Source organism: Balaenoptera borealis (genome assembly GCF_965194805.1).
Source record: "Balaenoptera borealis genome assembly, chromosome: 1".
NCBI lineage: Eukaryota > Metazoa > Chordata > Mammalia > Artiodactyla > Balaenopteridae > Balaenoptera > Balaenoptera borealis.
Window position 1 is genome coordinate 133,113,473 of NC_138860.1, and position 19,069 is coordinate 133,132,541.

Genomic DNA, 19,069 nt, shown 5'->3' on the forward strand with positions numbered 1-19,069 from the left:
TACAAACTTGGTGGCTTAAAACAATACAAATTTATCTTACAGTTCTGTAGGTTGGAAGCCTGACATGGGTCTCACTGGGCTAATATCAAGGTATGCGCAGGGCTGCATTACTTTCTGGAAGCTCTGAAGAAGAATCAGGCTTGTTTCCTTGCTTTTTTTTTCTTTTTCTTTCAATTTCTAGAGGCCGTCTGTAATTCTTTAACTCGTGGCTCCTTTCCTTCATCTTCAAAACCAGCAACACTGCATCTCTCTGACCTTTCTTCTGTGGACCCATCTCCCTCTAACCGCAGCTGGAAAGGTTCTCAGATTTTAAGGATCTGTGTGATTACATTGAGCCTACCCAGATAATTCAGGATAATCGCCCCATCTCGAGACCCTTAACATTCATCACATGTGCGAGGTAGTGTTCAGTTCACAGGGTTCCGAGCCAGCATCAGAAGATACTAATGTAGATATATTTATTTTAAATAATTTTGGTGTATAATAATTCATATTTATTAATAAAGGGAATAATCAACTCCCTTTAAACAAAAGACTTTCCTAAATTGCTTGAAATGTTTTTATGTACATAAAAAATTTTAAATAATTTAATAATTGTTTAATAATAATAATTCCATTGCCTTCTGCAAGTCTACGTATTTTGCATAATTTAATTGTAATAACAATATAATTTTATATACATGATAGTATCTTACATTCTATTCTTTTCACTTACTTCATATATCTATTATTAGGCAAACAGGCTGTATTTTATTAAACTTTACTCCTGATACTAGAGATTTATCTGTTTGCAGTTTCTTACTAGATTAGATAATTCTTCACTGAACATTCACTTATTTGTCCAGCTTTTTCCTTTTATTGAATAAATCCCTTGGAAAAAATTTCTTTGAAAGAAATTACAGAGTCAGAATATATGCCTACCCATTTTTCTCTTCTTATTTGTTTATAGAGCCATAATTTTGTTCAGGTATTAGGTGGTAAATTGGTCAAGGACCAGGGTGTAAGCCCCAGAGAATGGATTTGCCTTATAAGCCAAACCTGGAAATTTCCATCTCCTTTGCCAGTGATTGGTTTAAGAATTACCTGTGACTCAATTCTGTCCAGTAAGACTAAGCTGACGTTTTTATAGCTGGTGAGGATTTGATCAGAGCCGAGATTTAGAATGCCGAATCTGTGTCGTGCTGACATCTATTTGCACCATCGGGGTGTATGTTATCACTATAATTCAGATGAGAGGAGGAGCTGAACTAGGATGAGACTGGAACAAGAGCAAACGGCAGTGCAGACAACAAGGCAAAAGAAGGATTCGAAGGTGACCCTGACGTGTTGAGCCAGGGTGACTGTGTAAGAAAGAAAGTGCCATTGTTGGGATAGTAGGTTTGTGGGTGTTTGGGATGCCCAGGGATGTTGGGACCCCTTCAATTTGGGATGTGTGACCTGAGGACAGAACATCCAAATAAATGTGAGCCTTAAGAGAGAGACATTTTGGGTTCAATAGAAATGTACCGTGAGCAACAAATACAAGCCACATATATAATTTTACATTTTCTAGTAATGTCATTTTTTAAAAAGTAACAAGAAACAAGTGATGCTAATTTTAATAGTGTACATTATTTAACACACTATATCAAAAATATTATCATTTCATTAGTCATTACATATCCCAGCATCTCAATTTTCTCCAGCCATGTATCAAGTGCTTAATAGTCATGTACGTCTAGAAAGACCAGTTTAGGAGCTGGTAATAAGGTCAGCACCTTTCTTTCTTTGCAGGCGTGAACCCATGTTTGGGTTGTTCCTGCTTGTTTTTTGCTGTTATGAACAATGCTGTAATGAAGAGTCATACACACAACTTCTGGCGCAGGAGTTAGGGGCAGCGTACTCTTGGGAGTGGACTTCTGCACAGTAGCAGCGGAGATGGGGCCTCGTTGTCTTCCGGGGTGGCCGCTCCAGCTCGCGCTCCTGCTGGTAGTATGTAAAAGCATCCACATTTCTCCACACCCTCACCGACATTTGGAAAAGTCACGTTTCATTTTTGTCAAACTAGTGGGTGTAAAATGGTTTCTTACTCTGTCATCATATTCATTTCTCTGATGATTAATGAGCTTGAATGCCTTTTCAGATACATTTGAATCTTCATTTTTTTCTCTTCTGTGGAAATCACAAATATTTATTCATTCAAATATAAGTATATTTATATTATGTATGTTATAGATGTCATATATTATATTTGTATATGGGTCATATATTCATTTTTTACAAATGGTTATTGAACACCCTCTGCTAAATACTGGTCTAGGTACTGGGAATGAACTAGTGAGGAAAAAAAGATATAGTCCCAAATTCTGCCTTCATTGAGTTTACATTCTAGTGTGTGTGCAGTGACCAGGGAGAGACCAAAAAAAGGTAAAATGCCATCTGACGTATGTTAGTGAACCTGGGTTTAAGTCTGGCTCAGCCATTTTACGTCATTAAACCTTGGTTTCTGCCATTGTAAAAAGGAGATGGCAATAATATTTATCTTCTGTTGTTTATTAAATGCATATGAAGAACTTGACACAGTGTCAGGCAAATTGTAAGGATTCGGCAAATGCTAATGACAATAAGAAGAAGAAGAAGGAGAAGGAGAAGGAGAAGAAGAGGAAGAAGAAGAAGAAGAAGGAAATATAACTACTACTTTCCCCTTTCTTGCTTCTATTTTTTCTTCTAGGGTTTTTTTTCTTTTTTTCCAGTTACAACTACTGAAGTTTAAGATTACATATGTTTTGGTTTTTTTGAAACATTGGCTCTCATTTAGGTGTCAACCTCCTGGTATTTTCTGCAGCAAGACAGACGACTTTGGCTAATTTTGAGATGTGTTGTTTTCCAACTTCTTAAATCCCAAGAACCAAGAGCCTGAGTACATGTACTTTTAAAAAATCTGTATCACATTGAATAGGCAAAAATGTGGGAAAATCCAGAGGAATATCTTATATAATTCAGGGTTGTGTTCTGTGAGTATAAATGTTGCTTGAGTTAATCATTTCAATCTAATAACCAATTTATTGTTAATTTATGTGCAAAGTACCATGTAGGGGAGATGCATATGACTTTGTTAATCTTTGGAATAATAATTTGTCCCTTTTTCTTAGATAATGATGTTGAAAATGATCTTCAATCATACATCAGTTGAGCACTGCAAGACGTACACAGAAAAGCAGAAAGAGTGCAGCTTCTTCTTAATAGCTGTTCGCCTGGCTTCACTGAACCAGATCTTGGATCCCTGGGTTTATCTGCTGCTAAGAAAGATCCTTCTTCAAAAGTTTTGCCAGGTAGCAAATGCTGTCTCCAGCTGCTGTAATAATGGAAAGAAAGTACAGACTATCTCACTATCCAATGAAATAACACAGACAGAGGCATGAAAGAGAACTCTTAATCAACTTGCATGTTCACAGCTTTCGGCAACAAATAGCCCTAAACCATACTGTGAATTTAGGCATCTCTGGCATGCCACTGTTTATGCATTGAAGTAGAATTTTTGATATAAGGCTAAATGGTCTCAGAAGCATAGATAATCCCCTATGTGCCGGAAGTATTCAAACACAAACAAAGGAAAATAGATAAATAATAGTCTAGTGTTTGGGGGACTCTGTCATTTGTAGCTGAATATGTGATTATTTATTAGGTGAAGACTTTTTTTTCTATATAAATGATCTTGGTCTGTGATGGGGGTGGGATGGGAATAGTTAATATTCTAGTATTCTGAATACATGGGGAATTTAACGAACAGATCGTTGAAGACAAGGTTTGTTTTTGCTCAAAGACCTTGGCCTTCTGCTTTCTCTTTTACTCTCTCTCTCTCTCTCTCTTTCTCTCTGTGTCACTCTTATTCCCCTTACAGTTTTTTAAAAAGTTGAGTTAGGATAAAAAAAAAATCTATAACGTATCCACAGTGTTCATTGGTACTGATGTTATTTAAATATTGCTCAATATGTAAATTAGCTGCTAACCTTACAAAGTTTAAGTTTTGGTTGGGTTGGTAATTAGGTTTACTCATTATCTGAATAAGAGTCAATTCCATTTATTTCAAAAATGACAGAATTTGTGACCATCCGAATTGCTAAATGTTCTTCCTTTTGATTACATTTTTAATTTCTATAAGTCTGCAGAAGATTCGTAAAACTGTGCTTGGGAGTCAGTGAAGTGATTTTTCAAAATGCTATTTAAGGACTGATTTGAGCACTAAATATAGGTACTCTGGCTAATTATCTTCCCTGACTTTCCACCAAAAGTATTCTCTTCAGTATTTTGGGTATTTAAATTCTAACTCTGATTCTAAGACCAATAAATATTTTGAAGCTTCCATAAAGACTTTCCATAGTTTGGCCTATTTATAGGATTAGGAAATTAATAATATTGATCCCTCACAGCACTTTCTCTGCCCTCTTCTCAGAGTAGCTCTATCTAAATATTTATTCTTAAAATGTTTCTCTCAGGGTATACATGTGTACAAACCTTGATAGCTAAGCTTGATATCTTTTTGGCACAAGTAGGTCACTACATTAAGTTTTGAGAATTACACTTAAAAAAAAGATTTCCCCAACAAACACAACAATCTTTCAAATCAGACCTACATAAAATGTTCTTCATACTCTCTAGAGCATTCATTTTGCAAACTTACTAACATTTTCTCATGAAGATTTTAATTTGCTTTTTCCTTTTTTGCTTTCCTAGTTTTTAGAAACTTGAGATCTATTTATACTCCTTTATAGTAACTACATTTGTGTTTGTGTTCAATAAGCATTTGGGGGAGAATTAATTTTAAGAAGTACAAAATATCTGTTAGATTAATATGTACGCCACTCTAAGTCAATCAGGAGGAATCAATTTAAATGACCATGTCAAATTGAGTGAGAAGGTAAGATCTGCTGGGAGCAGAAATAGAGACACAGATGTAGAGAACAAACATATGGACGCCAAGGGGGGAAAGTGGCGGGGTGGTGGGTGGTGGTGGGATGAACTGGGAGACTGGGATTGACATATATACACTAATATGTATGAAATAGATAACTAATGAGAACCTGCTGTATAAAAAATAAATAAATAAAATAAAATTCAAAAATTCAAATAAAAGAAAAAATATCTGCTGGGAGCACTTTTGTAACTCATGATCATTCCACTAGTCTAAGTTTTGGAAAAAATGATGATAAATAACCTATACTAAAACCCCATTATAAAATCTCTCTATGCCATAGAATTGGATTATCCTACAGGTCACCTCATGGAGGATGAAACAAAACTACATACTTTTTTTTTCAGGAAAAAAGTGCACTTATATGATCTTATAGTGAAGAGGTTTTACCTCTTGAGTGGTCCTCAGACCCTAGGTTTAGATATACACATAGTATAGATTCAAGTGGTATGAGCTTGATTGGGTTACTTCTTCCAGCACCTAGTACAGCACTTGGAATATAGAAAGTGTTCAATGACTATTTGTTCAGACAATGAATGAATCATTATCTGCCAAAACCAAGTGCACATCGGTGGGGCCCCACAGTATGGTTGAAGCGCTTCATGCCATTACAGACCATCAAGCTGATAAAGTGAATGATCTCTGCTTGTTTAATTACAGAAACACAAATTTATCTTCAAATGTGCAGTGTCATATTGCTGCATAACAAAGTGCGTTATTTGTATTAATAATTTAAGAGACTGCTACTCCCAAGTGGTAATTGAGATTATTGTCAAAGAAATATCACTTTTCATCAAACCACAGAAATGCATAAAGACAAAACAGCCTAAAACTCATACTTAACTACAAAACAAATTCCTGCCCAGGGATACATGGTAATTGTGGATGATGGCAGTTTTTGAACAAGCTTGAAAAGAAATCTAAAAAAAAAAAAAAAAAATGGTTCTGAAGAACCTAGGGGCAGGACAGGAATAAAGACGCAGACATAGAGAATGGACTTGAGGACACGGGGAGGGGGAAGGGTAAGCTGGGACGAAGTGAGAGAGTGGCATGGACATATATACACTACCAAATGTAAAATAGATAGCTAGTGGGAAGCGGCCGCATAGCACAGGGAGATCAGCTCGGTACTTTGTGACCACCTAGAGGGGTGGGATAAGGAGGGTGGGAGGAGACGCAAGAGGGAAGAGATATGGGGATATATGTATATGTATAGCTGATTCACTTTGTTATAAAGCAGAAACTAACACACCATTGTAAAGCAATTATACTCCAATAAAGATGTTTTAAAGATGCTAAAAAAAAAAGAATTAATGAATAGGTAAATAATTGAAACAAGTAATTCTGGAAGAAAGATCTGGAGATAAGAGGCTATCTTTTTAGTAGAGACTTTAAAATATAATATTATTGTCAAAAAAAAAAAAAGGACATGGAAAAGGAAGAATTACGTAAACAGCATGTGAGTTTTGTTATGTAGGCAGCCATTTGTTAGTACATGGAAAACCTGATAAGAAATATAAGTCCTAAATGATATCAGCCTTTGGATGATAGTTGAGGTTAGATTTCAGAGATGTTGTTCAGAGGCCCTAGATGTGGTTAGGAAGTAAACATCTAAAGTCACTGCAGAAGAGTATGTCAGTTTCCACGTTTAAGTTCATTGGCCTTTAAATTCACTCGCATATACTTAGTTTATCCATGCATTATCTGAGCAGTAAAAAAATGCATGCAAAAATTATGAGAATTCCAAAACTTCTCAGTATTGGTTAAGAAAAAAAGAGAGACCTAGGAAACTAAATAGAAAGTAGTGAGTGAATGCAATGTAGAAATATATGTAAAGTCAGCTGTTGTAGATTTTACGAAGCAGTTTTGATTTTCCAAACAGTGAATTTATACCACTATGTTGTGTCACAGAAGAGAACGATGACACGTCAACTAATTAGAACAGTTTACTTTTCAAATAAAATAAGTATGGTGGATATCTTTAAAATATTTTAAATTGAAGAAACAAAATGTGTTATCCCAAGATTTATCAAATTTACCTAATGCTACATATGAAGTTATTTTAAGTAAGCGTAAACATTTAATCATGCCAGATTTAAATGATTGTCAATTTAAAAGTACACATATATACTGAACACTTCTTCATTATATAAAAGACCTCTTGACCATGTTATGGAATAAAATTGTGGAAGCTCATATAAAAGTTAACTATAAAAGACCCTGTGGCCACACTGGCATTGAGTAATAAACAAACTAAAAACTTTGACAAAACAGTATTTTAATAAGGTGGACAATCTGTGGCAGTATTCTAATATTAAATTTTCAAGAATTAGGAATTTTATTTATTTAATACTTTATATGTTTTTGTTGGTTTTGACCCCAGATTAGTGATCTGCTTTCAGTCTTCCCCATGTCAGTAATCATAGTTCTTTGTATTGGGATTAAGTCAGCTACAGAAAATAGAAAAATTTTGTTTTTTGAAATTTTAGGCACATATATTGCCCACTTATTCTCATATTTTAACCCCAAAACTTCTCTTGAAATATACAGATTACTAGAAGATGAGTGACACAGAGAGACTTTATTACTACAGAGAGTGTTTATTACTACAAACATATAAAAAGCTTAGTATGGAATAATTAAAATTTCCATGATTTACCTCTGTGAAAAGTTTAGGTCACCAACCATGCCCAATCTTCACAACTGCTTGTTTATTGCTAGCTTTGTGATTGTGTTATGTCTCAAATCTGCAAAAATTGAGGTCTAAATAAATGAAAAGAATTGTTCAATGAATGAGATTATAACATTTTTTAAATGAAGAGTAATATTGTGGCTAAATTGACAGAACTGTTTTCTGAGTTGCAGTACAATGCTAATAAGAGGTGACATAATCTGTGATGTTTCCTAACATAGGTTATGATAAAGTCTATTTACAAAATTTGGAAATCAATCTAAAACTCACATGCACATTGGTTAAGAAGCTGCTATCAGTTCAGAATTCTAAGACTACTGACAGGTGGTGATTACATATGAAGCATGAAACAGAGAATTAGGGAAAATTCAAAAATTAAAACTCCATTATATTGGTATCATTAATATAGTTACTAATTACATGTAAAAGTTCATTTCCCATGGATTACTCTCATGCAAAAGGTTTCAATTTTATAATGATTCATGTTGTAGTTATTAAGTAAAATCTTTCACATGCCTTCCCTGAATGCCTTTTTTGGATTGAGTCCACCTTGAATAAAACTGAAGAAAGTAAAAAGAGTAGTACAGGGTGACTTTGTTCTCAAAGTGACAAAGGGAAAACTGAAACTATACATATTTATGAAAGACTTCAACAAGTCTAGAAGTGAGGCATTTTTTTTCCAAAAGAGGTCGACGGTTAGTTTTTAAGTCAGATGGAAATACATCTTCAAAGCATGCTACTTTACATTTCCTTTCCCACTCTTCCCTGTTCTCTACTCTTTTAAGTAATGAAAGAGCACAGAATTTTTATTTTATGTAGCCTCTATTTTATAATTCCTAAAGTGAGGATTCTATTTAAAGGCTTATAATTTATACAAGTTGAGTTGTAAACCATTACATTATGATACCACAGGCCAAGTACATTTTGATTCTCTAGAAATGCAGTTCAATCAGATATATACCATATTTATTCATATATAAATCAAACATTTTATCTATTGAGAATGAAAATTATTTTATTTTCAGAAGTTTTACATCAATCTGTTTCAAATCATAAACAACTCAAATATCCACTGGAATGCTTATTTCTTCATTAGGAACGAGACTGTTCCCCCAGTGCCCTTGCCTCCAGCCTGTTTTTCCATTTTCTCACGGAGAAAAAGTAACAGAAATATTTACTATGGTGAAGCTGGGATTGCTTTTAAGAGAGAGAATGGTTTCACATTTCTAATATGCTAACGTCCTAATACATGAAGCATCTGAGTCTGCTTTTTAATATCTGCTTTGATGAAATAATTTTATTATGGGAGTAAAGATAAGAAGGAAAGAGATTACCGTCAGATACAAATCAGCCTTTTCAGGCTTTTTGAGCATTTTAGAGATGATAGCACTTCTAAATTTTTTTAGAGCAGATCTTAAATTCTTTCGTTAATTGTTTTAGAATTAGAATATTTTGGCTTTTTAATTAAAGTGAATCAGATATCTAGCCAAAAGCTAGCCAATCACCAGACTTTAATAGTTATTTGAAAATAGTTTCTTTCTATGATTTTCAGTTTCTGTAGAAATCAAAGCTGTAATGTTCAGCAGGAGAAAATGTGTATGACTTACTGATGAACTTCAATGTTCTTTCAGCTTTTGAAAGGACACTCGTATGGAACAGGCATGGAGGGTGGGACAGAGAACAAAGAGAAAGAGGTGAAGGAAAACCTGTATATTTCTAACTTGTCAAGATTCTTCATCCTTTTAGGCCATTTCACAGACGCAAGGAGAGGAAGAGGCCACGTTTATCTTTTCATAATTGAGCATCAGTAGGACAAAGCGAGGAGTGGCCAGTGTTCTTTTCTGTAAGAGTGAATGTTAAATTCACTCAAGTCATCACTGACTGCTAAACTCTTTTTCTTCCCAATCTTCCTGCATATATATGAAATATCTTACCTTCTCCTTCTTCTTTAACCAAACAATTTTGTACAAATAACATAAAGTTGAACATTTCTTTAAGCAAACAAATTAAAAATAGGCACTGATTATTTTGATCTGTTTACAACAGATGAATATATTATTTTCAAAATGTATCTAAGTAAGAATTGAAATCATTGGCACTTTAATCAATCATGTAAAGCTCAGTATATAGAAAGTGTACATTTCTCCACCTCTCCTACTCAGCATGCCATCCCTACACACGTGGTTAAATGGGAAGATATACTGTTGTCACCTTTATGTAGTTAGTTATCTTAAGTGTATTTAAACATATCTTCCAGTATGTTTTAAAGGGTAGTCTTCAATATGGTGGGGACAAAAAATAAAAGAGACTATGAAAAGTACATCAGAATTTTGATGGCATTCTAGTCATAGCTAGTCTGTGTACTTAACAAATGTACGTTATTTATGTTGTGCTTGTCAATGGAAAATAAAGTCAAATGTTCTGAAATGTCCCTGTCTTTCTTTCCTGATGCCAACTCATGTCAGGAATGTTTTACTTATAATCACATTAAGTATTTTGCTAAAATCCTATTTGATGTGCTTTGCCAAAATAACAGCACAATGTAATGCAATAGCGTCATCCTATCTGTAACATTTAAATCATTTTGTTTTATATTCCATAATAACATATAGTACAAATTATCACTGATGTGCTATAAACTCGAGAGGTGCTTTTCAATATGATACCTAGTCATGTTATAATCTCAGAATTTTTGTTTTTAATACAAAAGCACATTTATAAATTATTCTAAACTTAGTTCTCCTACTTTCTTGTGGATTTGAGTATAATCTACAGGCAGCCAACATAAGAATTGGCCTTGTTCATAGTCAGCTCCTTTAGCAGACTTGTACCTGTGTATTGGTGTGACCTGATTACTGGTAGAGATGTGTTGGGCTACCCCACTACCCTCTTCCATGTGCTTATTCAGCTCAACTCTACTTCTTCCTCCCTCAGTGATGGGAGAAGTTCTGTAGAACATAGACTGCAAAGCCAAGCTCATTATAAGTAACACGCCGAGCTTGCCCTCCTTCCTCCTAAGAACAGACATTTAGGGAGAGCTCTGCCGTAGACCCCTGACCAGATCTTTTTTTTTTTGGCTGCACTGGGTCTTCATTGCTGCGCACGGGCTCTTTATTGTTGAGGTACGTGGACTTCTCTAGTTGTGGTGCACAGGTTGCAGCGCTCACGGCCTCAGTAGTCTGAATAGTTGCGGCGCACTGGCTTAGTTGCCCCGTGGCATGTGGGATCTTAGTTCCCCGACCAAGGATCAAACCCGCATCCCCTGCATTGGAAGGTGGATTCTTAACCACTGGACCACCAGGGAAGTCCCCGACCAGATCTTATGATCTCTACAGTCTTTGTCTTGTAGCATTTGAGGTAAACATCATTATGGCTATCTTCTGGTGCACCAAGAATTTCCACTCCAACGCTGATGAACCTACATGCCATGGAATGACGTTGCCCAGTTTCATGTTCTTGGAGGACAAGGAGTCAGGCATCCTTAGATATCTTGGGGGTTGTTGTGCTCACCTAAAACAGTCTTGAGTAAACCTATTTTGGAGAAAGGTACTCAGAATCCAAGCCAGTCCTCCAGACTTGTTCTTTTCTTCAACATATATTTGTTGTGTACCTATTATGGGCTAAGCATTCTGGTAGGCACTAAGACACTAAGGGATTTAAAAAACAAACAAACAAACCCAGCTTTCAATGAATTTATAATCTAGTAGGGGAATAGGAAATCATTTGAACAGAGCTGCTATTGGGGTAAGCCTATGGTAATGAAAGCATATGCGGGAGGTGATGCTGAAATAGGTAATAGTTTCCCGTAGGAGTTGATATCTAATCTGCATTTTGGAGAAAGGGGTTGGTATTAACCAGGAAGGTGGAGGCACATTTTAGGATATTTTTTCACTCCACTCTGCCCAAAGCAGCACAATTTCCAAGGCATTCAAACTGACTAAATTCTAGTGGCCCTGTAAAAAGTGTGGGTCTGAATCGTGTATACCTCTGTAATCTCACAGAGTGGGGAAAAGTGACTTGGCCTTAGGGCAGAATTTCTGAACCATGGAACTCTTGACACATTGGGGCAGATAATTCTTTTTTGTAGGGTGTTGTCCTGTATGTTGTAAGCTGTTTAGCAGCTACTCTGGCCTCTACTCACTGGATGCCAGTAATACCGCCCTAGTTGTGACAATCAAAAATGTCCCCAGACATTGCCAAATGCAGCATGGAGGACATATTGGCCCCTAGTTGGGAGCTGCTGCCTTAGGGCAAGGGCCATGGCCACTAGGAGGAAGCGAGGTGTGTGAGGGTTTGCAGGACAAAGCCATCTGTGGGATGTTGGTCCTGACAGGCACCATTCTGGCATTTCTCAAGGAAGCAGGCATTAAAATGCCAGTTTGTGTCTGACCACACAAAAATGTGGTGCTACCACTACAGCAGTGCCCTGATCACCATGGGCCCTGATCCACTTCCGTAATCACATAAACCTATTCACAGACAAAGAGGTACAATTTCTTAGAAAGTATCATCTTTCTATTGATGCCTCCAATCCCTATTTTGTTCTTGATTAGAGACCCTAGGGTTATATGTCTCTCAAAGGGATATCTAAAGATGGTCCATTTCTCTCAGGACCTCGAAAATCTGTTATAATTCCTCTTAATTAAGTTCACATTTCCAGGCAAGGTGCCTTGGTAAGAGAGAACTAATTTACCAAATTCTGTCTTTAACGGAATTTTTGCATGTCTGATCTGTGTTACAGAGTTGTAAGAGCTTTATTTAATCTGAGACAGAATTTTTATCAAAGAGCAGGCAAATCTGGGGCAAATGTCTCTTTATCAGACTGTGCCTTTCTGAGTTCATGCCAGTCTGCAGTACCTCAGGTGTAGAGCTATTACCATACCTTTTGCTGACAGAGTTCAAGTCATGATCTCTATAACTGACATTTAAACTCTAGTTTGCATGAAATGGGAAGTTGAAAAACTTAAACCACAAATCTGACCCAAAATGAAAATGAAAACAAAGGTACTCATTAGTTTACTGTAAATTTCTGAGGCAAAGTAGGGAAGGGCTATGGATAATCAGTGCTTATACCTAATGTTATTATGCAATCTTTTAAAAAGAAGTCTTTGAATATAACATGCAAGGTTGTTTGAATTCAGTTTTGAAAAGAACATTGGAAGAAAATAATTCTGAAACCATTACCACCCATTGAAGCCTTTTAAAATTAGATTTAACTAGAAGTACCCAGTGGAACCCTGGTTCTTAAACACTGTGGGGTCAGAGACCCCTCTGATAATCTGGTGAAAGTTTTGGATCCCCTTCTCACAAAAAGCACAGAGAATTTTTTTACAGTGTCAGAGATTGTGCAGTCCTCCTAAAGTCTGTCTACAGATGTCTTGGAAATTTATACACACAGGTTAAGAATTCTCACTGTGAGAGAATCTTTGTGATTCAAGGAACCTCACAAGTGTCCATGTTTGGTTTGAAAACTAAAATCGAAAACTGCAGCTAAATCAACATAATTACTTCCCTGTGAATGCCAAAATTCCTTGACATCTCATGTCAAGGAATGACATGCCCATAATAGTCAATCAGCATAATGCCCATAATAGGAAATCAACATAATGGGAGGTAGAATTATTAAAAGGAACTGCAATCATTTTTAAAAATTGCCATCATGTGGGGAAAAGAAACAACACAATCCCAAACAGAAGAGGAGCGATATAGGTTACTTGCCAAAAACAGGTTGAAAAATAAAAGGACAATTTTTGAAAAAGAATTACAAGTTATCCAATGACATATTTGCCTTACACAGAGTTTTAGTTTTGCCTTGTGTTGATCCAGCAAGAGAGATTTAAAACCAACTATTAAAATAATCAATTAAAAAAAATAACACCTCACCTGAAAAATGCAATGTCTAAAATGGTTAGAATCTAACTTCCAGTTACTTTCTGTTACATGACTTTATGTTATGTTATGTATATGTATAAATATATATTTACACTTCTGCATGTACTATAGTTTTGTGTTGCTATTTAGAATGAAAGCAGCAAGGAGGACCTATTGATTGAAACTTTCAGTAAAAGGCAAGGCATACACTTGCAGACCTTCTTACAAATGTAAAATTAATGATGCTTTAAGCCAATGCTTGAAACTATTAGTAGAATGCAGTATTGATGTTTATAGTTTGTACTTCTCTAGAGGGAAACATCTGGAGCAATTAATGACATTTATCTTTGCATTTTTCTTGCCTTATTGAGGAAAAAAGTGCCATCTTAGAGCACTGAAATATTTATATTTTGGAAACCCCACACTTTGATACCAGAGCACCCTACATTCTGGATGTGTGTATGTGAATTGGACAGCTGTACATAGTATGCATGAAATTGCAAGTTGATTTTCATAAGTCAGTGGTTTGGAGTCTTCTCCTTAGAAGATCCATGAAAAGCCGTTTTTAGAGGAAGAACAATTGCTCTTTGTTACTTATTTTCAACATTCCTTGACCATTAAAAAAAATTTTTTTTTTTGCCTGGCCTCTTTATTTTAAGAATTGCAGTGACAGAATTAATTTTTACTTGAAAAATTTTGGAGAAATAATATTCATTTATTGCCAAGCTCTGAAGGGGAACCGCTGCCTTAAATGTTTTGCAGCCCTAGTTAGACATGCACGGCTCCTCTCCTTATGACAGATTTTCTCCCATCATAGCCATTTTGCATATTTCTGCTACTATGCCTTCAGCAGAATTGTCATTGAAACCTAAAATAATTCATTTATTAATTTAATTAATTAATATTTGGCCACTACTAAGAGATTGCATGTTTAAAATATTTTAAAGCATTTTTAAAGCAACGTCATTTCTCTAAAATGTTCTCTAAAGTTTAGTGGGTTAGTTCATTTAGTTCATTTCTTGTTTTTAATGAAAAAGAAAAACTCCCAGTGTTGGACAAGGAGTCAGAACACTTAAGTCCGTTTATCTAATCTGCTATTCAGTGGTTGTTTGCCCTTGACAATTTAGTAAATGTCTCTGAACTTGAATTTTCTTATCAGCACGGGATTATTAGGATTAAATAAGAATGAAGATAAGGACACTTTTGAAAGCACTATACAAGTAGATAATGGTTAATATTATTTTATTATCTGGATTTCATCAATGGAACATTAAATTTAATTATGATTTTTCTCATCTCAAACCACTATAGTACAGTCTGGCTAACTTAGTATTGGGCATTCACCAGAACACACAAGTAATATTAGAAGTCTAGTTCTGGTCCCACATAGGGAAAGATACATAGCTTCTTTTAAGTTTATTTGCCTCATCTGTACAATCAGAGGGTGGTTGATCTATGTGGTCTCTTCTAGCTGAAAAACCATGATTTTCCTTTCTCTCTGGAATGTCATGCAGCTCAACTTGTCAGCTAAACACACACAAGTTTTTCTCTTTTGAATTTTGAAAAACAGCTCATAGGAAATCTATAGGCGACATAGGCAGAAATGCCTATAAAAGGTTTCTGTTCCTTTTCTCCCTAAAAAGAATTTTTAGTTTCCTAGCCTCCTTCTCCTATGAGATTGTCCTCTTACCAGACTGGAGGATAATTGAATTCAGGGGCCATGCCTTCCATTTCTTAACTTTTTCTGCCTCCTTTCCTTTTCCTCCTCATCCAAACTACCAAATCCTATAATATTGATTGTTAGATGATAGATCTCATTTACTTCTTTATTTTTGGCTCAGGAAATATTACAAAGATTAAATTGTGTAGACTTGGGCTTATCAATGTGTGTGTGTGTCTGTGTGTCTGTGTATGGGATGTCCATTATATCTCAAATGTGCATTTCTTTTCTTCAATGTTTCATTTTTAATCACAATATTACGTTCACCCCTTTAAAAAGTCAAATGGCACTTCATGCTTATTATGACAGGTGAATGGATAAAGAAGATGTGATACACACACACACACAAACACACACACACACACACACACACACACACACAATGGAATACTACTCAGCCATAAAAAAGAATGAAATTTTGCCATTTGCAGCAACATGGATAGACTTGGAAGGCATTATTCTGAGTGAAATAAGTTGGACAGAGAAAGACAAATACTGTCTGATATCACTTATATGTGGAATCTGAAAAATACAACAAAAACTAGTGAATAAAACAAAAGAGAAGCAGACTCACAGATATAGAGAACAAACTAGTGGTTACTAGTGGGGGGATGGGGGCAATATAGGGTTAGGGGATAAATAAAAGGGTTATGGGATTACATGAAATCGTGTATGTGAAACTTTTGAAAATTGTAAAGCACTACAGAATTTAAAGAACCTTTCATTCAGTTAAAAAAAGCTTATTATGATACCCACACTCCTCATTCTAACCCCCCCCCACCAGCCTGCTCTCCAAACATCACTACTTTCAGCTTTTTTTCAACATTTCTTCTGAAATATACCATCATATTTCTAAATAACTTATTTATGTTTTTGTATCCTGCTTAATCAACTTTGGACCTTGTAGGTTGATTTTCTATTTTGCTGGATTTAACTCTCTCCTCACGCATTGTCCCATTATGGTTCTAACACAATTTTATTAAATCAGAATTCAGTGTTTGCGTTTTTATGATAATGTAAATATTCTTAACTGCAGAATCAGTAGAACTGTCATCATGTTTCTTTTCTTGGACACATTTTTTTATTTTCTAGAGTTAAGAACTTATCAAGTTAAATTTGCTTAACTTTCTTTGTGCTAATGACCATATCTTAACAGTTTTCCAAGTGCTCAAACCTATCAGATAATCTTTACCTCCTTTAGAGCCTAAGATTTTTTTTAAAGTTTCTCTTCTATTCAGCCTATTGCCTCTTTTTTATTAGATACCCTGTTTCCTAGATTCCGTGTCTTGATGTATTTCTTGAATAATTCACTCTTTTGATCACACTGGCTTTAAAATGGGCTTTTTAATAGAAAAAAAAAAAATGTAAGGAACCGAACTCCTAGAAAAGAAAATGATTTTAAATACACATGAACACTAACAATAATAGTGATAATAACAATAGTGGCAGATATCATTTTATGAGCACCTATATTTTACGTATGTTATCAAATTCTCATGTCAATGCCACAAGGTAGGTGTTATTACCACTACTTTCCAGATGAGAAGTCTGAGGCTCGGGGAGGGTAAATCACGTGGCCAAGTCCACGGAGTTAGTGAGAAGTGTAGCTGGGATTCTCACCTGATTTCAGGTTAGAATGTAATTGTTGTGAATTCACTTAGTGAAAACTACTACTATGATTATTTTCTGAAGCATCAAGTTTATCTTGGAGAAATCCTCTAAGGCCCCATGAAAGAAAGGCTTTGACTCTGTTCTGATGCCTGGGCATTTTTCCGCAGCCAGAAATAATCTTGGGCAGCAGTGGGAAGGTGGTTTTTCCAACAGTACTGATTAGATTCAGCAAACAAGATTTTCAGCAAAAATGTAGTCCTTATGTCCAATCTAGGCGTGTGCACACTACTGAGAACATTCAGACCCTCCCTGTTGGATGCAGGGCCGCTTCTGCAGTGGAGAGAATATCACCGCCGGCAGCAGATGGCTGCACAAAAAGAGGGCACTTCCGCTTGCTGCCCAGGCGTGTGAGTTTTGCTAAAAACTAAGAGCTTATCATGATCTGGGTTACTAAGTATGCATCTCTTTCAGTCCTTTTGTTTTTTTTTTTTGTTTCTTTTTTTGTTTTTCCTTTCATACTTTCTCTCCTGCTTGTAAGGTAACTTAGGATCGGGCTTAATGAGAAGGTGTTTTTGCTTCCTAATGACACAGGGACTCCTGAGAGAATTTGTAAAATTCAGGACCGGCCAGAGGGAGAGCGGGCCATTTGTCTGCAGTGAAACCATTCTGTTTATCACCTCCTCCTGTTTAATTTTGAAATTTGCTCTAGCTTCTTCCTGCAAAATACAATGCAGTTTCAGAGCGGAGCATATTTTATCTTTGAGAAAGAGAAAAGCTGTCCCCAGTTTTTGAGTCTTTCTTCCCTTGTTGCTAGCAAGCAAAATCTATTTGGTATATTTGACATTTTATTCCTTCACCAGTTTTCTCTTCAACTGGCTGCTCTGTTTTCTTCAGAACTGGTCAGGCTGATTAGAACAGTGCAGAACATTTTGCTCAAGGGAATAAAATCTCAGCAGCTCCAAAACTTGAATTCTGTGTTTTCAAATGAATGCAAATGGCAGCCTACCTATAGCAGTTTAACTTGAAAAATCGAAAAAAATCAGTGCATCTTGGAATTTATCTTTGGTCTAATTTTGCACATTATCTCTACTATTTCAATTACAACAATAGTCAGCAATTCTCAGGCATCTCAGGGGTTGATTAGCATCTATTCAGAACAGGCTTAACCCAATTACACGTAAACCTTTATTAAAATTTTTTTTTTTTTTTTTTTTTTTTTACTGACCCGGGAGTTAATTAAACCAAATCAAATGAGTCACAGCTTAGGGCAAATACTTGAAGGGTAAATTCCCTCTGCCTGCCAACTTCAATGTAATTTGCATGAGAAATGGAGACTGAAGATCTTCATAATGGTTTGTTGTTAATAATAATATAACTTTTAAAGTAGTAATTTACAGACCTCATTTCAGGAAAGTAAGTTTTAATGAGAGAATGGGTTCAGAAAAAAAAAATGTAATAACAGTGGATGATTACATTGCTTGAAGTTTCTTAATGGGAAACACCATTCTCCATTTCATTGGATGGAGAATGATACACTCAAACTTAGGGGATCTTTCTTATTTGCATGAGACAACCATTTGGAAGGGAGAGAGTGATATCCTTGGAGAAAGACAAGAGGCAACTAGGATGCCAACTAGATTAGTAGGAACTTCGTTTGGACGAGAGGTGTCATGGTCAGATTACCTTCAGGGGTATGAAAGTTGTGTTTTGGAGTCAGACCTGGATCAAAGTTTGGGTTAATAGCTATGGAACTTGAAAGTAATTCCTTAAACTCTCTAAGATTTTGAATCCTTATATGAAGAATTGGGATTTTTGCACTTACTTTATAGGGTAGCTGTGAAGATTAAATGTGTAAATATTCCAGAAGAGTGGTGGGTATGATAAATATGCAGGGGTCGTTGTTATTGATGCTGTATTAATAGTAGTAATAGTAGCCACAATAGCAATTTTTTTTTTTAAAGATTTATTGATTGATTGATTGATTACTATGTTGGGTCTTCGTTTCTGTGCTAGGGCTTCCTGTAGTTGTGGCAAGCGGGGGCTACTCTTCATCGCGGTGCGCGGGCCTCTCACTGTTGTGGCCACTCTTGTTGCGGAGCACAGGCTCCAGACGCGCAGGCTCAGTAGTTGTGGCTCACGGGCCTAGTTGCTCCGTGGCATGTGGAATCTTCCCAGGCCAGGGCGCGAACCCGTGTCCCCTGCATTAGCAGGCAGACTCTCAACC

At 35.9% G+C, this 19,069-nt stretch overlaps 1 protein-coding gene across 2 annotated transcripts in view; it reads left to right on the forward strand.

Annotated features, from left to right (window-relative positions):
* The window catches only part of PTGER3 (prostaglandin E receptor 3), an 81,323-nt gene that overhangs the window by 35,114 nt on the left and 27,140 nt on the right, over positions 1-19,069 (forward strand). For both annotated transcript variants that reach the window (XM_082358520.1, XM_082358519.1), the window contains exon 2: positions 3,132-3,311. In XM_082358520.1, the coding sequence (XP_082214646.1) occupies positions 3,132-3,311 (180 nt within the window). The remainder of the gene's footprint in view (positions 1-3,131; positions 3,312-19,069) is intronic.